The sequence below is a fragment of the Macaca thibetana genome, chromosome 19 (assembly GCF_024542745.1).
Source record: "Macaca thibetana thibetana isolate TM-01 chromosome 19, ASM2454274v1, whole genome shotgun sequence".
Classification (NCBI taxonomy): Eukaryota; Metazoa; Chordata; class Mammalia; order Primates; family Cercopithecidae; genus Macaca; species Macaca thibetana.
Genome location: NC_065596.1, coordinates 33,040,314 through 33,059,183, shown reverse-complemented (window position 1 = coordinate 33,059,183; position 18,870 = coordinate 33,040,314). Strand labels below are relative to the sequence as shown.

Genomic DNA, 18,870 nt, shown 5'->3' with positions numbered 1-18,870 from the left:
GGAGACAGAGTCTTGCTCTGTTGCTCAGGTTGGAGTGCAGTGGCTTGAACTCGCCTCACTACAACTTTTGCCTCCAGGTGTCAAGCAATTCTCCTACCTCAGCCTTCCCAGTAGCTGGGACCACAGGCTCACGTTGTTACACCTGGCCAATTTTTTTTTTTTTTTTTTTTTTTTTGAGACGGAGTCTCGCTCTGTCGCCCAGGCTGGAGTGCAGTGGCGCGATCTCGGCTCACTGCAAGCTCCGCCTCCCGGGTTCACGCCATTCTCCTGCCTCAGCCTCCCGAGTAGCTGGGACTACAGGCGCCCACAACCGCGCCCAGCTAATTTTTTGTATTTTTAGTAGAGACGGGGTTTCACCGTGGTCTCGATCTCCTGACCTTGTGATCCGCCCGCCTCGGCCTCCCAATTTTTTGTATCTTAGTAGAGATGGGGTTTCACCATGTTGTCCAGGCTGGTTTTGAACTCCTGAGCTCAGGCAATCTGCTTGCCTTGGTCTCGAACTGCTAGAATTACAGGCGTGAGCCACCATGACTGGCCGCTACCATTTCCATAACGGGAACTCTGCATTGATTTTTTGTTTGTGTCTTTCTTGTATTATCCACAAACATAAAATTCATACTGAGAGGGTATCATGACCTCTTTATAAAGTATAATCAAACACAACTGGGAAGATATCATGTGGTAAAAAGTCCCTTACTCGGATGTCAGAACATTCACTACAATTAAATCCATGCTTTCTCCTCTCTCCTCTTCTCATTTTCTGTAAAGATAAGAACTCGTCCCATAACCATTTGCTTAAAATGTGTTTTCATTTCAGCGTCTATTGACATTCAGGGATGTGGCCATAGAATTCTCCCAGGAGGAGTGGAAATGCCTGGACCCTGCTCAGAGGACTCTATACAGAGACGTGATGCTGGAGAATTATAGGAACCTGGTCTCCCTGGGTGAAGATAACTTCCCTGCTGGGGGTGTGCCCTTGTGTGTCTTTGCCTTTTCTCTTGTTGCCTCTTGGGAGCCGCATCCTTGCTTGACTAAAATGGAAGCCGTATTGATTTTGAAATGAAAAGCTTCATGATGTAGCATCTGGACTTTCACTGTCCCCTTTGTTTAGATCTTCTGCTTTCTTCATGATAGCTCAGTGGGGCTTCCAGAAGTAAAGTAGGCATAAAACCTTATGGCAGCCGGGCGCGGTGTCTCAAGCCTGTAATCCCAGCACTTTGGGAGGCCGAGACAGGCGGATCACGAGGTCAGGAGATCGAGACCATCCTGGCTAACACGGTGAAACCCCGTCTCTACTAAAAAATACAAAAAACTAGCCGGGCGCAGTGGCGCAGGGCGGGTGCCTGTAGTCCCAACTACTCGGGAGGCTGAGGCAGGAGAATGGCGTCAACCCAGGAGGCGGAGCTTGCAGTTAGCCGAGATCCGGCCACTGCACTCCAGCCTGGGCGGCAGAGCGAGACTCCGTCTCAAAAAAAAAAAAAAACCTTATGGCAGGTCAGGCATGGAGACCCACGCCTGTCATCACTCCCACTTCAAGAGGCCAAGGCTTCTGGATTACTTCAGGTCAGGAGTTCGAGAGAAGCCTGGTCAACATGGTGAAACCCCATCTGTATTAAAAATACAAACATTAGGCCGGTGTGGTAGCACACATTTGTAATACTAGCTACTAGAATGGCTAAGGAAGGTGAATCGCTTGAACCTAGAAGCAGATGGTTGCAGTGAGCCAAGACTGTGCCTCTGCACTCCAGCCCAGGGAACAGAGCAAGACTGTCTCAAAAAAAAAAAAGAAAAACAAAACCTTATGGCAGACTTTAAAGATATCCAGTTCTGGTTGGGTATGGTGGCTCACACCTGTAATCTCAGCATTTAGGGAGGCCAAGACAAGGGAATCACCTGAGGTCGGGAGTTCGAGACCAGCCTGACTAACATGGAGAAACCTCCTCTCTACTAAAAATACAAAATTAGCCAGGGGTGGCGCATGCCTGTAATCCCAGTCACTCAGGAGGCTGAGGCAGGAGAATCTCTTGAACTGGGGAGGTGGAGGTTAGATCACGCCATCGCACTCTGGCCTGGGCAACAAAGTGAAACTCCGTCTCAAAGCAAACAAACAAACAAACAAAAAAACCCAGTTTCCTGTTTGCTTCTCCTGTGCTTTCGATTCAGTAGTTCTTGGAAGAGACCTTGATGTCCACATATTACATATTACAATGCTCTGTAAGCCTTAAGAAGTAGGCAGTGAGTGGAGGAATTTGTGAAATATTTTTCTAGATTTTTCTGTAATGTCTTCTTTCCTACTGAAACGTAGGGCTGGGACTCTAGAAAAGCTCCAGCACATTATGTTCCTTTCTTTTTATAAGTAGGAGTCTCTTTCTGCCCTGTTGTCACCATGTAGGGGCAAGGGAAAGAGCCCTGGACTGTGGAGAGTGAAGTGAAAATAGCAACAAAATCCAGCTGGGTGGGAATGTATTACAGGTGTAAAGGCAGGTAAGAGCTCAGATGGGCAGAGTGGAAGCTCCACCTTCCACTAGTGTGTAGGGAAACTCTCTGCAAGTGGGAGAATTCTGTGGGAAAAGGAAAGTTTAAATCCTGAGATCTCAGAATGGACATCTTGCTTTGCTCCTACTTATTTTTCTGCTATTTATTTATTTATTTGACAGAGTCTCACCATTTTGCCCAGGCTGGAGTACAGTGGCACAATAGTTCACTGCAACCTCTGCCACCTGAGTTCAAGTGGTCCTTCTGCCTCAGCCTCCCAAGTAGCTGGGACTACAGGCATGCATCACCACCACAGCTGGCTAATTTTTGTTTTTTTAGGAGTTTTGCCATTTAGGCAAGTTTGGTCTCAAACTCCTAACCTCAGGTAATTTGCCTCTCTGGGCCTCCCAAATGCTGAGATTACAGGTGTGAGCCACCGCGCCCGGCCCCTCTGCCCTTTAAATGTGTAGTACTTTGATCTTTCTGCCCTCTAGTGGTGCCACAGCTCAGAGAAAAAGGCAGAGCCTTTACTTTATCCTGATGGGCAATAACACCCTGTCACCTGGCTTCTGTGACCTCTTTGGTTTCTTGACCCTGTGGCACAGGGAGGGCTGTGTCAAAGGAGCTCTTTCCCCTGTGGTCTCTCCTTCTGTACCTGATTCCATCTGATGCTCCACTTTCTGTCCCTATAGATCAGACTTGAGGCCTCCATACACCTACCCCTTGACCTCTTCAGGTTCCATCCCATTTCCTGTACTTGGAACACCTAATCAGGAGATGAGAAAACATGGGCTGTGCCTCCTTTGCCTCTGGGGCCCAGGATACTGCACAGATCCCTCTGTGCTTCTTCAGATAGTCTGCTTGTCTATTTGAAATATGAAAAAGGCCATGCGCTGTGGCTCATGCCTATAATTCAAACACTTTGAGAGGCTGAGGAGGGTGGATCACTTGAGGTCGGGAGTTTGAGACCAGCCTGGCTAACATGGTGAAACCCCGTCTCTACTAAAAATACCAAAAGTAGCCGGGTGTGGTGGCAGGCGTGTGTATTCCCAGCTACTTGAAAGACTGAGGCAGGAGAATATCTTGAACGTAGGAGGCAGAGGTTGCAGTGAGCTGAGATTGCGCCCCTGCGCTCCAGCTTGGGTGACAGAGCGAGACTCCATCCTCCCACCAAAAAAAAAAATATGAAAAAACAAATGTGCTTTTCCTACTCTCACATGCTGCTGAGCACAGAATGCCTCCCTTCTGATCACCAAAATGTGTATTTCCCCTCAACGACATACAGATTTGGATGGACACAAACTGAATGTCTCGTAGTTGAATTCAGTTCTGACACTGTCTGCCTGGAGTTAGAGTGAGAACTCACAGGTCAAGGGTTGAACTCCAGGCCGTCAAGGCTGCCCCCGACCTCAGACACCAGTTCCAAGTAGTAGATGGTCACATGTTCTTCTGACCAACCAGCTGTAAGTTGAGTTTCGTCAACCCCTTTCTTGGGTTTGATTACTTTGCTAGGGTGGCTCACAAAACTCAGTGAAACACTTTCTTGAGTTCATGATGAAGGATGTTTCGCAGGACACAGATGGACAGCCAGATGAGATTCACGGGGTGGGACAGTAAAATGTAAATCCATAGTCACTCTCTGATATAACAGTTCCACACATGATTGATATAAAACAGAATACAAAGACTATCACACAAAATAGGAAAATGATTATTAAATAAATAAAATCCAACATCATGTATAATATGTAGAAATGAATAACAGTGTACTTAACACTAGAGGCACCTTTCCAGGGAGCTGTGCTCCGCACAAGGAGCGAGGGAAGATTCACTGGGTGTGCCGTGCCCCAGGCCCTGTGTGTGTTCAGCATTTGGAAGCTCTCATCTCCCATAGTTTAGGGATTTGCGTGGAGGCTTCATCACAAAGTCATGATTGATGGTAACTCAGTCTCCAGCCCCTCTCCCCTTCCTGGAGGATGGTGGATGGCAGTGACTGTCCATGCCCCTAGGCCTAGCCTGTTCTTGCTGGTGATCAGCTCCATCCAGGAGACCATAGAGGTTGCCTCATTAGGACAAATCATGCTCCTGCACCCAGGACGTCCCAAGGTCTTTGGAGCTCTGTGTCAGGAACTGGGCAAAAGACCAATATATGCATTTCTTCTTATTCCACAAGGCCCCTCAGCCATTCTTCAGTTGTGCTTCATCCACACTTTACTGGTGTGTGTCACAGGGGAGTAGGTGACTGTTCTGAGATGGTTACTCAGCTGAGTGGGAAAGACAGTTGACAGAAAGACCCTGTATTGGGGCCCAAGGTCCTTGTGGGGAGCATAGGTCACTGGAATGATGCCTTTGGTACGAAGTTCACTGTTATTTGGTTAAGCCACTACTTTCATCTTGGACATTTCTATATATTACACATGATCTTGGATTTTATTCATTTAATCATCAGTTTCGTGTGTGTGTGTGTGTGTGTGTGTGTGTGTGTGTGTGTATGATGAAGTCTTGTTCTGTCTGTCACCCAGGCTGAAGTAGAGTGGCACAATCTTGGCTCACTGCAGCCTCTACCTGCTGGGTTCAAGTGATTCTCATGCCTCAGCCTCCCATATAACTGGGACTACAGGCACCCACCACCACGTCCAACTAATTTTTGTATTTTTAGTAGCTATGAGGTTTCACTGTGTTGGCCAGGCTGGTCTCAAACTCCTGACCCCAGGTGATCCTCATGCCTCAGCCTCCCAAAGTGATAGAATTCCAGGCATGAGCCATGCACCCGGCCTCCCTCTACTTTTTTATTGTTCAGTGCTCTTGTAGTTTTACCCATTATTGAAAGTGGAATGTTGAAATCTCCTAGCATTACAATGGAGCCATTTTTTTTTTTTTAGTTATGTAAACATTGGCTTTATATATGGAGCTCTCATATTCATGCATATATATCTCTAGTTATTGTATATTCTTGGTGAATTAACCCTATTATCATGATGTAATATCTTTCCTTCTCTCCAGTAAAATATTTTCAAGTTAAAATATGTTTTAGGTCTGGGTGCGGTGGCTCACGCCTGTAATCCCAGCACTTTGGGAGTCCAAGGTGGGCAAATCATGAGGTCAGGAGTTCTAGACCAGCCTGACCAACATGGTAGAACACTGTCTCTACTAAAAATACCAAAAATAGCCAAGCATGCTAGTGTGCACTAATTCCAGCTACTTGGGAGGTGGAGGGAGAAGAATTGCTTGAACCCAGCAGGCAGAGGTTGCAGTGAGCCGAGATCACACCACTGCACTCCACCCTGGGTGACAGAGCAAGACCCCATCTCTAAAAAAAAAAAAAAAAAAAAAAATTACTATAACCACCTCTGCTCTCTTGTGATGACATTTGCTTGGAATATTATTTTTATTTTTTGTGTTATTTTCTATTTAAAAATTTTTTTAGATAGAGCGTCTCACTCTATCCCCCAGGGTGGAGTGCAATGGTGGGATTAGGGCTCACTGCAGCCTTGGATTCCTGGGCTTAGGCGATTGGCCCATCTCAGCCTCCCTCAGCAGCTGGTACAGGTGCATGCCACCATGAGGGGCTAATTTATCACTTTTATTTTTCTTAGAGACAGTGTCTTACTGTGTTGTTGAAGTTGGTCTTGATCTCCTGGGCTCAAGAGACCCTCCTCAGCCTCCTGAGTAGCTGGGGTTACAGGCACCAACCTCCATAACTAATTATTGGTTTTTTTTTTTAATTTTAGTGTATGTGTGTCCATAGGGCTAATATGAGTCTTCTATGAACAACATGTAGTTGGTTCCTGTTGATGGAGCCAGTCTTCGCCTTCTGAGTGCAGAGTTAAATATTTGCATTTGAAGTATTCCTGATGGAAAAGACCTTACCGTTGCCTTTCTGTTACATCTTATCTGCGTGTCTTGTAGGTTGCTTTGTTCTTCATTTCTCATTTACTATTTTTTGTGTATAATTGCTTTTTTGTGTCAATGTGCTTTGACTCCCTTCTTATTTACCTTTTTTTTTTGTTTATGACGAAGTCTCACTCTGTTGTCCAGGCTACAGTGCAGTGGTGTGATCTTGGTTAACCACAGCCTTTGCCTGCTGGGCTCAATGGATTCTTATGCCCCAGCTTCCTGAGTAGCTGCAACTACAGGCACCCAGCACCTGCCCAGCTAATTTTTGTGTTTTTAGAAGAGATGGGGTTTCGCCATGTTGGGCAGGCTGGTCTCAAACTCCTGATCTCAAGTAATCCATGTGTCTTGGCTTCCCAAAGCACTAAAATTACAGGCACGAGCTGCCGTGCCCGGCCATTGTTATTATTTTAAATAGTTTTGTCTTTTAGTTTTTAGTAAACATATAAGTGGTTGAAGCATGATTCCAGTGAGACTATAACAACCACGTTAGTGTCCATTCCTTTCAATATGAAGAACCGAAGTGTGTTGTATAGATGTTTGGGCGAGGTTATTGTTGAAGGTATGTTAAACATCTTAAAGTGGTAGCATAATAATGAAACTTGAAATTTCCATTACCTGGCTGGGTGAAATTCTGTCTCTACTGAAAATGCAAATGTTAGCCAGGCATGGTAGTGGGCACCTGTAATCCCAGCTACTCAAGAGGCTGAGGCAGGAGAAACACTTGAATTTGAGAGGTGGAAGTTGCAGGAGCCGAGATGGTGCCATTACACTCCACCCTGGGAGACAGAGTGAGACTCCATCTCAAGGAAACAGAATGAAACAAAACAAAACAAAAATTCCATAACCTGCAAAAACTACTCTATCTCCACTAGAACTCTTTGTTATTTATGTCAGAATTAGTTCTGTGTATGTTGTATTTTCATTAACATATACGCAGTGTTTTCTTCATGCTTTTTTCTTCTAAATGGAAAAGTTGAGTTATAAAGAAAAGGCACACTTATACCGGTTTCTGTATCTGTTTGTTTGTTCATTTATTTATTTATTTACAAGATGGAGTTTTGCTCCTGTTGCCCAGGCTGGATTGCGATGGCATGATCTCAGCTCACTGCAACCTCTGCTTCCTGGGTTTAGGTAATTCTTCTGCCTCAGCCTCCCGAGTAGCTGGGATTATAGGCATGTGCCACCACGCCTGGCTAATTTTGTATTTTTAGTAGAGACAAGGTTTCTCCTTGTTGATCAGGCTGGTCTTGAACTCCCAAACTTAAGTGATCTGCCCACCTTGGCCTCCCCTCCTGAAGTGCTGGGATTACAGGCGTGAATCACCTTTGGTGGGTGCACAGCAACATATTCAAGCTTATGTACAAGGCATTTGAGGTTGAGGCATGGAAAAATACTGAGGCACTGTGTGTATGTTGTTTGTGCATGAGACTATAACTCCTTGACCCTGAAATCAGGACAAGGAGTAGACTGTGTGATAAGAAATGCTGCAAACAGTCTCCTGTGAATGTGGTCTAAGTGCTTTTACAAGGCCATATGTGCCTCATGACCTGACTGCACAGAGCCCCGAGGTGGATGCATTTTGTTTGTCTGAAGTGTCATTTATTTTATTATTATTATTATTATTATTTTGAGATGGAGTTTCACTCTTGTTGCCCAGGCTGGAATGCAATGGCACAATCTTGGCTCATTGCAACCTCTGCCTCCTGGATTTAAGCGATTCTCCTGCCTCAGCCTCCTGAGTAGCTGGGATTACAGGCTTGTATCACCACCCCAGCTAATTTTGTATTTTTAGTAGAGACGTGGTTCCTCCATGTTGGTCAGGCTGGTCTTGAACTCCTAACCTCAAGTGATCCGCCCACCTCAGCCTCCCAAATTGCTGGGATTACAAGCATGAGTCACCACGCCAGGCTGAAGTGTAGTTTAAACAAGCCCTTTAAAAAAAGACTTGGAGGATGGATTCTGGGGCGGCACTCTCTCAGAAGGGTTGATCTCTGCCCCCACTCAGCTGGAATTGTCTGAGTACTTCATTCTTGGAGTTCACTGCAAGCTATAAGCTGCACCATGGCGCCTGGCCTATCTGCTTTTTATTTGCCTTTAATGGAGAACTTTATATATATGTGTGTGGGTTGGAGTTACTCTTTAGCCTTCTTTAATTCCTTTTGTTAATTTTTTTTAAAAATTTTTTTAATTCAAAACGGAGGCTCAGTCAGTCACCCAGGCTAAAGTGCAGTGACGTGATCTCAGCTCACTGCAACCTCCACCTTCCAGGTTCAAGCGCTTCTCCTAACTCTACCTTCCAAGTAGCTGGGACTACAGGTGCGTGCCACAATGCCCAGCTAATTTTTTTTTTTTTTTTTTTTTTTTTTTAGCAGAGACAGTTTCACCGTGTTAGGCAGGATGGTCTCGATCTCCCGCTTCAGCCTCCCAAAGTGATGGGATGACAGGCGTGAGCCACCATGCGTTGCTTGCCTCAAGGTTTTTAAAACATGATAGTGCTATTAGATGGTTTGAAGTATTGCAAGGTTTGTAGTACAGACTGTAAACTTCCTTTGTTTAAACAGACTTGTCAGCCTTCAGTGCTGATGATGAGATGCTCCTTCTCCTGTCTCCGTTATCTCGCTGTCCTGTCAGAAAGAGTTTACATTGGCTGGCCTGGGTGGGTCACACGTCTAACCCCAGCATTTTGGGAGGCTGAGGTGGGCAGATCGCTTGAGGTCAGGAGTTTGAGACCATTCTGGCCAACGTGAAGAAACCTCGAATCTACTAAACAAACAAAAAAATGGGCCAGGCACGGTGGCTCACACCTGTCATGCCAGCACTTTGGGAGGCCAAGACAGGCAAATCACCTGAGGTCAGGAGTTTGAGAGTAGCCTGGCCAACGTGGTAAAACCCCATTTGTACTAAAAATACAACAATTAGCTGGGCGTGGTGGCTTGCACCTGTTATCCCAGCTACTCGGGAGGCTAAGGTAGCAGAAATACTTGAACCAGGGAGGCAGAGGTTGCAGTGAGCCAAGATCATGCCACTGCACTCCAGCCTGGGTAACAGAGTGAGACTCCAGGCTGAGGAGGGAGAATCTCTTGAGGCAGGAAAATTGGGCCACTACACTGCAGTCTGGGTGATAGAGCATCACTTGGTCTCAACAACAAACAATAAAGGAAGTAGCTTAAACTGGGAGGCTGAAGACACAGACATTTATTTCTCATGAATTTGGAAAGTTGGAAATCCAAGAGCGAGGTGCCAGCCACATTGGTTCCTGGTGAGAGCCTTCTTCATGGTTTAGCCCAGCCATCTCCCTGCCGTATTCTCACATGCTGGAAAGAGAAACAGGCAGTGAGCTCTTTACTGTCTCTTTTTATAAAAGCACGAGTCCTATTCACTAGTAGTCAACACCCATGACCAAATTCTCTCAAAGGCCCCATCTGCAGGAACATCCTATTGGAGAATAAGAACTCTGAACATGGCTTTTGGTCAATAAGAACATTCAGACCTGGGAGCCTGAATCATGTTTATGTTTTTATTGTGCGATTTGTTTTCTAAAATGTTTCCTATAATCTCAGTTTATAAATTTACCCAGTACACATTCTATGTTTTGTATGTTATGCATAGTAAACTAGATAACTAAGGGCAATGCATATATATAGAATTGCTCTGAGGCTGGGCACGGTGGCTAACGCCTGTAATCCCAGCACTTTGGGAGTTCAAGGCAGGTGGATCACCTGAGGTCAGGAGTTGGAGACCAGACTGGCCAACATGGTGAAACCCCATCTCTACTAAAAATACAAAAAATTAGCCAGACATTGTGGTGCACACCTGTAATTCCAGCTGCTCAGGCATCTGAGAAAGGAAAATCGCTTGAACCCGAAGGTTGTAGTGAGCTGAGATCACGCCATTGCACTCCAGCCTCCAGCCTGGGCAACAGGAGCAAAACTCTGTCTTAAAAAATAAAATTAAATTGCCGGGCGCGGTGGCTCAAGCCTGTAATCCCAGCACTTTGGGAGGCCGAGACGGGCGGATCACGAGGTCAGGAGATCGAGAGACGATCCCGGCTAACACGGTGAAACCCCGTCTCTACTAAAAAATACAAAAAAATAGCCGGGCGAGGTGGCGGGCGCCTGTAGTCCCAGCTACTGGGAGGCTGAGGCAGGAGAATGGCGTAAACCCGGGAGGCGGAGCTTGCAGTGAGCTGAGATCCGGCCACTGCACTCCAGCCTGGGTGACAGAGCAAGACTCCGTCTCAAAAAAAAAAAAATAAAAAAAAAAATAAAATAAAATAAAATAAAATTAAATTAAAATATAAATAACAAAAAGAATTGCTACATTGCCTAGCTGTTACATAACTGCAGTTGTCACATCATAATTACAATCTTTGACACCGTTAGTCATAACTTTTTAAAAATTTTTTTTGAGATGGAGTCTCAGCTTGTTGTCCAGGCTGGATTGCAATGGTGTGATCTCGGTTCACTGCAACCTTATAATGCTGTGTATTTTCTTGACCTCATACATCAGAAAGTAGTGATCTTAACATGTATTTCAGTTCTTATATTGTGTGCTGGTGGTAAGTAGAAGTTGTGGCTTTTTTCTTAATGGAATTGTTTAGAATTCAGCAGGCTGTATAAATATACTTATTATTTGCTTGCTGGTTTTACGAATTACAATATTTTACTAATTAAGTTTTATGATTTTACATCAGGCTTTTTGGTATGTGGTATGGAATATAACGGACACACTCCACTCATTAATGTCAAAAGTGCCACCGGGAGCCTTGGCTCATGCCTGTAATCCCAGGAGTTTAAGAGGCTGAGGCGGGTGGATCACTTGAAGTCAAAAGTTTGAGGCCAGCCTGGCCAACATGGTGAAACACCATCTCTACTAAAAATACAAAAATTAGCCAAGCATGGTGGTGTGTGCCTGTAATCCCAGCTACTCGGTAGCCTGAGGCAGGAGAATTACTTGAACCCAAAAGCAGAGGTTGCAGTGAGCCGACATCAGGCCATTGCACTCGAACCTGTTATGATAAAGCTAGACTTCATCTCAAAAATATAAAAATACAAAAAACTTTTTAAAAATGTCACAACATGCCTTTTCTGCATGGATATAAGTAATTTTATGACAGTTATTCAGAAAAATCCTCTGTTAATTTTTTTTCTTTTTTGAGATAGAGTCTCACTTTGTCAACCAGGCTGAAGTGCAGTGATGTGATCTCGGCTCACTGCAACCTCTGCCTGTTGGGTTCAAGCCATTCTTGTGCCTCAGCCTCCCAAGTAACCAGGACTACAGGCATGGGCCACCATGCCTAGCTAATTTTTGTAATCTTTTCTTATTTTCTCAGTGCTATGATTGTTTGACAATACAGAATTTCCATTGATTTTGGTTGTCCTTACAGTAGCTTGTTGTGGATTATTTATCAATATAGTATATTGTGTGGTTCTTTAGCCTTTATTTGTACACAGTAAATATGCTGTAAATATGAAGAATATATATTTTTTCTCTTCTTTGATGTGACAGTGATATGTTTTTTGCAAACAGTTATACACCTTAAGTTCACATTGGAAAAATACTCCTTACTTTAGGCTTATACATGTTTGCCCCCATCAGTGTTTTGTCATGATGTTGGAAATAGGCTTCCGTACAAATAATTTGAAGTACATGTAATTGTCCTTATTTATTAAAGAACCTTACTCCTTTTGTGTTCCTAAACTTGGAAGATCATGTTTGGGAAGTTTAAAAATAAGTATTGTTTTTTGTGTCATATACACATTTTAGTATTATTTACCATCTGTACTTAATTGGAAACATATTGGTGTTTATATTTTGTAGCTGTCTCTTCCAAATGCAGGATGAAGGAGTTCTCATCAACAGGGCAAGGCAATACAGAAGTGATCCACACAGGGACATTGAAAAGACAAGCAAGTCATCACATTGGAGATGTTTGCTTCCAGGAAATTGAGAAAGATATTCATGACTTTGTGTTTCAGTGTCAAGAAGATGGAAGAAATGGCCATGAAGCACCAATGACAAAAATAGAAAAGATGACTGGGAGTACAGACCAATATGAGTAAAGGCATGCTGGAGGCCGGGCGCGGTGGCTCAAGCCTGTAATCCCAGCACTTTGGGAGGCCGAGACGGGCGGATCACGAGGTCAGGAGATCGAGACCATCCTGGCTAACACGGTGAAACCCCGTCTCTAGTAAAAAATACAAAAAAAAAAACTAGCCGGGCGCGGTGGCGGGCGCCTGTAGTCCCAGCTACTCGGGAGGCTGAGGCAGGAGAATGGCGTAAACCCGGGAGGCGGAGCTTGCAGTGAGCTGAGATCCGGCCACTGCACTCCAGCCTGGGCGACAGAGTGAGACTCCGCCTCAAAAAAAAAAAAAAAAAAAAAAAAAAAAAAAAAAGGCATGCTGGAAACAAGCCTATTAAAGACCAGCTTGAATCAAGCTTTCATTCACATCTGCCTGAACTGCACATATTTCCGACTGAAGAGAAAATTGATAATCAAATTGAGAAGTCTATCAACAATGCTTCCTCAGTTTCAACATCCCAAATAATTTCTTGTAGGCCCAAAACACATATTTCTAATAAGTATGGGAAGAATTTCCTGCATTCTTCATTACTCACACAAAAACAGGAAGTACACATGAGAGAGAAATCTTTCCAATGTAATGAGAGTGGCAAAGCCGCCAATTGTAGCTCATTCTTTTTTTTTTTTTTTTGAGACGGAGTCTCGCTCTGTCGCCCAGGCTGGAGTGCAGTGGCCGGATCTCAGCTCACTGCAAGCTCCGCCTCCCGGGTTCACACCATTCTCCTGCCTCAGCCTCTGGAGTAGCTGGGACTACAGGCGCCCGCCACCTCGCCCGGCTAGTTTTTTGTATTTTTTAGTAGAGACGGGGTTTCACCATGTCAGCCAGGTTGGTCTCGATCTCCTGACCTCGTGATCCGCCCGTCTCGGCCTCCCAAAGGGCTGGGATTACAGGGGTGAGCCACCGTGCCCAGCTGTAGCTCATTCTTAAGGAAACACCAAATAATGCCCTTAGAAGAGAAACAATATAAATGCGATGTATGTGTCAAGGTCTTTCATCAGAAGCGATACCTTGCATGCCATCATAAATGTCGCACTGGTGAGAAACCTTACAAGTATAATGAGTGTGGCAAGACCTTCAGTCAAAATTCAGCTCTTGTAATTCATAAGGCAATTCATACTGGAGAGAAACCTTATAAGTGTAATGAATGTGGCAAGGTTTTTAATCAACAATCAAACCTTGCACGTCATCATAGACTTCATACTGGAGGGAAACCTTACAGACGTGAAGAATGTGACAAAGTTTTCAGTCCCAAATCACACCTTGAAAGACATAGGACAATTCACACTGGAGAAAAACCATACAAATGTAAGGTTTGTGACAAGGCTTTTGGGAGTATTTTACACCTGACACTACATACTAGAATTCACACTGGAGAGAAACCGTACAAGTGTAATGAGTGTGGCAAAGGTTTTGGTGGGTAGTCAACACTTATTCACCATCAAGCAATCCATGGTATAGGGAAACTTTACTAATGTAATGATTGTCACAAAGTCTTCAGTAATGCTACAACCATTGCAAATCATTGGAGAATCCATAATGAAGAGAGATATTACAAGTGTGACAAATGTGGCAAATTTTTCAGACATCTTTCATACCTTGCAGTTCATTGGCAAACTCATACAGTAGAGAAACCTTACAAATGTGATGATTGTGGCAAGGTGTTCAGTCAAGCTTCATCTTATGCAAAACATAAGAGAATTCATACAGGAGAGAAACCTCACAAGTGTGATGATTGTGGCAAAGCCTTTACTTCACATTCACACCTCATTAGATATCAGAGAATGCATACTGGACAGAAATCTTACAAATGTCATCAGTGTGGCAAGGTCTTCAGTCTTAGATCTGAGGTTACTCCTTGCAGAACATCAGAAAATTCATTTTTGAGATAATTGTTCCAAATGCAATGAGTATAACAAACCATCAACCATTAATTGGCAATAGAGTCATTTCAGCACTGACTTGAGTTTGAGTTGACTTAACATTGAGTTCAAGCATTAACTGACATCAAAGTGTTTATGTTAAGAGGATTGGGCCATGCAGGGTGGCTCACACCTGTAATGTCAACACTTTGGGGGGCCAAGATGGGTAAATCACTTGAGGTGAGGAGTTTGAGACCAGCCTGGCCAACAGATGTGAGTCACTTTTCCCAGTTTGCTTTTTGTTTCTTTAACAAAAACTGATAGGGATTTTCATGGGTATTGTGTTGAATCTAAATCACATTGGGTTATATAATCATTTAACAATATTAATTTTTTCCAGTCCATCAATATGGGTTGTATCTCTATTTAATCATTTTGATGAATGTTTGTAGATTTCAAAGTAGAAACTTCTCATCTTTTTACTTTTATTCCTAAGTATTTCTTACTTTAAGTAAACCACCTCCCAGGTTCAAGCAATTCTCCTGCCTCAGCCTTTCAAGTAGCTGGAACTATAGGAGCATGTTGCCATGCCCGGATAATTTTTTCATATTTTAGTAGAGACGAGGTTTCACCATGTTACCCAGACTTGGGCAATCCGCCTGCCTCAGCCTCCCAAAGTGCTATGGTTAGGTTACAGGCATGAGCCACCGTGCCTGCCCCAGGGATATATTTCTGAAGGACTTGGGAACTCTCTTTGAAAGGCAAACAACAAGGAAGATAATATTTGTATCTCAGTAAGAAATTAAGTAATTCAAACCTTAAATACTTCCAATTTAAAGCTATGGACCTTTAAATAATTCTGAGCCTTGAGAGGAATGTAGTCATGCAACCTGAGTCCAGTGGTATGCAGGCGCAACTTTTTTTTTTTTTTTTTTTTTTTTGAGACGGAGTCTCGCTTTGTCGCCCAGGCTGGAGTGCAGTGGCCGGATCTCAGCTCACTGCAAGCTCCGCCTCCCGGGTTTACGCCATTCTCCTGCCTCAGCCTCCCGAGTAGCTGGGACTACAGGCGCCCGCCACCTCGCCCGGCTAGTTTTTTGTATTTTTAGTAGAGACGGGGTTTCACCATATTAGCCAGGATGGTCTCGATCTCCTGACCTCGTGATCCGCCCGTCTCGGCCTCCCAAAGTGCTGGGATTACAGGCTTGAGCCACCGCGCCCGGCCTTGCAGGCGCAACTTCTAAGAGTTTTCCTGTAGGTAGTTAGGAAAACTAAGCAGTCCCAGAGAAAGACCTCCTCTGATCGTTGTCCCTTCTTCTGGAGTGATAAAGTACCTTCCTTGAAGTGTATCAATCTGTAACCAATCAAGTTGCTGCACCCTATGCACTGGTCTTGAATGGAAAATGTGGTGATTCTGCTAAAGCTTTTCTGGCTTTCCCTATGTCTGTGAAACCTTAACGTCTCTACTTGGGAATGCTGATCCCATTCATTTGGAGTTGACGTTTCGAGGTGGCGCTCTTCAAACTATGTGTTCAAATGATCTATACTTAATCATGTAGTTTAAATTTTATTATGTACTGCTGACATCAGTTTCTGTCGTATTGTAGGAGCCTCACAAGAGAGGTCACCTTTCACCATGTTGTAAAACTCACACTTGCCAAAAAGACATGGGTTCGGGTTTTTCTTCCTTCTTCTGGATGAAGTTAAGTAGCTGACACAGATGGTCAACTATGTTAACAAGTAGAGCCAGGATGACCTATGTGTGACCAAGAGTGTTATCAGTTCCTCTCCCCTGAGGACTGATTAGTGTTTATGTTGAAAACATGTACTTAATGGGTTGTATAGAACAGGGAAGTTTCTTTCTCTCTTTTCAACCTCTCAGCTGTTTGCCTCTATCTCCCATTGTCAGGCCTCTGAGCCCATGCTAAGCTGTCATATCCCCTGTGACCTGCATGTATACATCCAGATGGCCTGAAGCAACTGAAGAACCACAAAAGGTGACATTCCACCACTATGATCTGTTCCTGCCCCACCCTGACTGATCAATTGACCTTATGACAATACACCCTTCCTGTCCTTGCGATAATGAACTTTGTGATATTCTCCCGCCCTTAAGAAGGGTACTTTGTAATATTCTCCCCGCCCTTGAGAATGTACTTTGTGAGAGCCACTGCTTGCCCACAAAAAAGTGCTCCTAACTCAACCGCCTATCCCAAACCTTTAAGAACTAATGATAACCCGACCACCGTTTGCTGACTCCTTTCTCGGACTCAGCCCGCCTGCACCACCCAGGTGAAATCAACAGCCTTGTTTCTCACACAAAGCCTGTTTGGTGGACTCTCTTCACATGGATGTGCATGACATTTGGTGACAAAACCCTGGACAGGGGGACTCCTTTGGGAGACCACCTCCCTATCCTCACCCTCACCCCATGAGGAGATCCACCTACAACCTCAGGTCCTCAGACCAACCAGCCCAAGTAACATCTCACCAATGTTAAATTGGGTAAGCGATCTCTTTTTACTCTCTTCAGCCTCTCTCACTATCCTTCAACCTCTTTCTCCTTTCAATTTCTGTGCCACCCTTCAATCTCTCCCCTTAATTTCAATTCCGTTCCTTTTCTGGTAGAGACAGAGGAGATGCACTTTATCCGTGAACCCAAAACTGCAGCGCCGGTCACGGACACGGGAAGACAGTCTTCCCTTGGTGTTTAATCACTGAGGGGACACCTGCCTGATTGTTCACCCACGTTTCAGAGGTGTCTGATCACCGTGGGGAAGCCTACCTTGATCCTTCACCTTGGTGGCAAGCAACACCTCCCCTGGGGGGCAACTACCTTCCACCCCCATCTCTCCGTGTCTCTACCCTTTCTTTTTTCTGGGCTTGCCTCCTTCAGTTTGGGCAACCTTCTACCCTCCATTCCTCCTTCCTTTCCTCTAGCCTGTGTTCTCAAGAACTTAAAACCTTTTCAACTCACACCTGACCTAGAACCTAAAAGCCTTACTTTCTTCTGCAACACCGCTTGACCCCAATACAAACTCAACAATTGTTCTAAATAGCCAGAAAATGGCACTTTTACTTTCTCCATCCTATAAGATCTAGATAATTCTTGTCGTAAAATGGGCAGATGGTCTGAGGTGCCTGATGTCCAGGCATTCTTTTACACATCAGTCCCTTCCTAATCTCTGCTCCCAATGTGACTCATCCCAAATCTTTCTTCTTTCTCTCCTGTTCCTTCAGTCTCCACTCCAAACTCTGAGTCCTTTGAATCCTTCTGTTCTATGGACCCATCTGACCTTTCCCCTCCCCAGGCTGCTCCTCACCAGGCCAAGCCAGGTCCCAATTCTTCCTCAGCCTCCACTCCTCCACCCTATAATCCTTCTATCACCTCCCCTCCTCACACCTGGTCTGGCTTACAGTTTCATTCTGCAGCTCGCTCTCCCGAGCCTGCCCAACAATTTCCTCAGAAAGGTGGCTGGAGCTGAAGGCATAGTCAGGGTACCTGTGCCTTTTTCTCTATCAGACCTCTCTCAGATCAGTCAGCACTTAGGCTCTTTCTCACCAGACCCCACTAAATATATATGGGAATTCCAATATCTAACTCTGTCCTACAATTTAACCTGGAGTGACTTAAATGTCATCCTAACTTCTACCCTCTCCCCAGATGAACGGGAAAGAGTTTTTTCTCTAACCGTCTTACAGATGTGGCTGGAGCTGAAGGCATAGTCAAGGTTAATGCTCCTTTTTCTTTAGCCGACCTCTCCCAAATCAGTTAGCATTTAGGCTCTTTTTCATTAAATATAAAAACAGCCCAGGCCGGGCACGGTGGCTCAAGCCTGTAATCCCAGCACTTTGGGAGGCCGAGACGGGCGGATCACGAGGTCAGGAGATCGAGACCATCCTGGCTAACACGGTGAAACCCCGTCTCTACTAAAAAATACAAAAAACTAGCCGGGCGAGGTGGCGGGCGCCTGTAATCCCAGCTACTCGGGAGGCTGAGGCAGGAGAATGGCGTAAACCCGGGAGGCGGAGCTTGCAGTGAGCTGAGATCCGGCCACTGCATTCCAGCCTGGGCAACAGAGCGAGACTCCGTCTCAAAAAAAAAAAAAAAAAAAAAAAAAACAGCCCAGTTCATGGCCCGTTTGGCAACAACCCTTAGACGCTTTCCGGCCCTAGACCCAGAGAGACCAGAAGGCCGTCTTATTCTCAATATACACTTTATGGCCGGGCGCGGTGGCTCGCCTGTGGCTCAAGCCTGTAATCCCAGCACTTTGGGAGGCCGAGGCGGGTGGATCACGAGGTCAGGAGATCGAGACCATCCTGGCTAACATGGTGAAACCCCGTCTCTACTAAAAATACAAAAAAAACTAGCCGGGCGTGGTGGCGGGCGCCTGTAGTCCCAGCTACTCGGAGGCTGAGGCGGGAGAATGGCGTGAACCCGGGAGGTAGAGCTTGCAGTGAGCCGAGATCTGGCCACTGCACTCCAGCCTGGGCGACAGAGCGAGACTCCGTCTCAAAAAAAAAAAAAAAAAAAAAAAAAAATATATATATATACACTT

General features: G+C 44.9%; 1 protein-coding gene and 1 pseudogene across 8 annotated transcripts in view; both read left to right on the top strand.

Moving 5' to 3' along the window:
• LOC126943021 (zinc finger protein 611) overlaps positions 1 to 18,870 on the top strand; it is a 165,042-nt gene that overhangs the window by 112,959 nt on the left and 33,213 nt on the right. For 2 of the 8 annotated variants that reach the window (XM_050771290.1, XM_050771287.1), the window contains exon 1: positions 911 to 944. The exons of 4 other annotated variants lie outside the window; for them this stretch is intronic. In XM_050771290.1, coding sequence (XP_050627247.1) covers positions 911 to 944 — 34 coding nt within the window. Of the gene's footprint in view, positions 1 to 906; positions 945 to 18,870 lie in introns of those variants that run through there. 2 more of the 8 variants (XM_050771288.1, XM_050771289.1) reach the window with 2 other exon arrangements.
• On the top strand, positions 12,771 to 15,829 carry LOC126943058 (putative zinc finger protein 137; annotated as a pseudogene).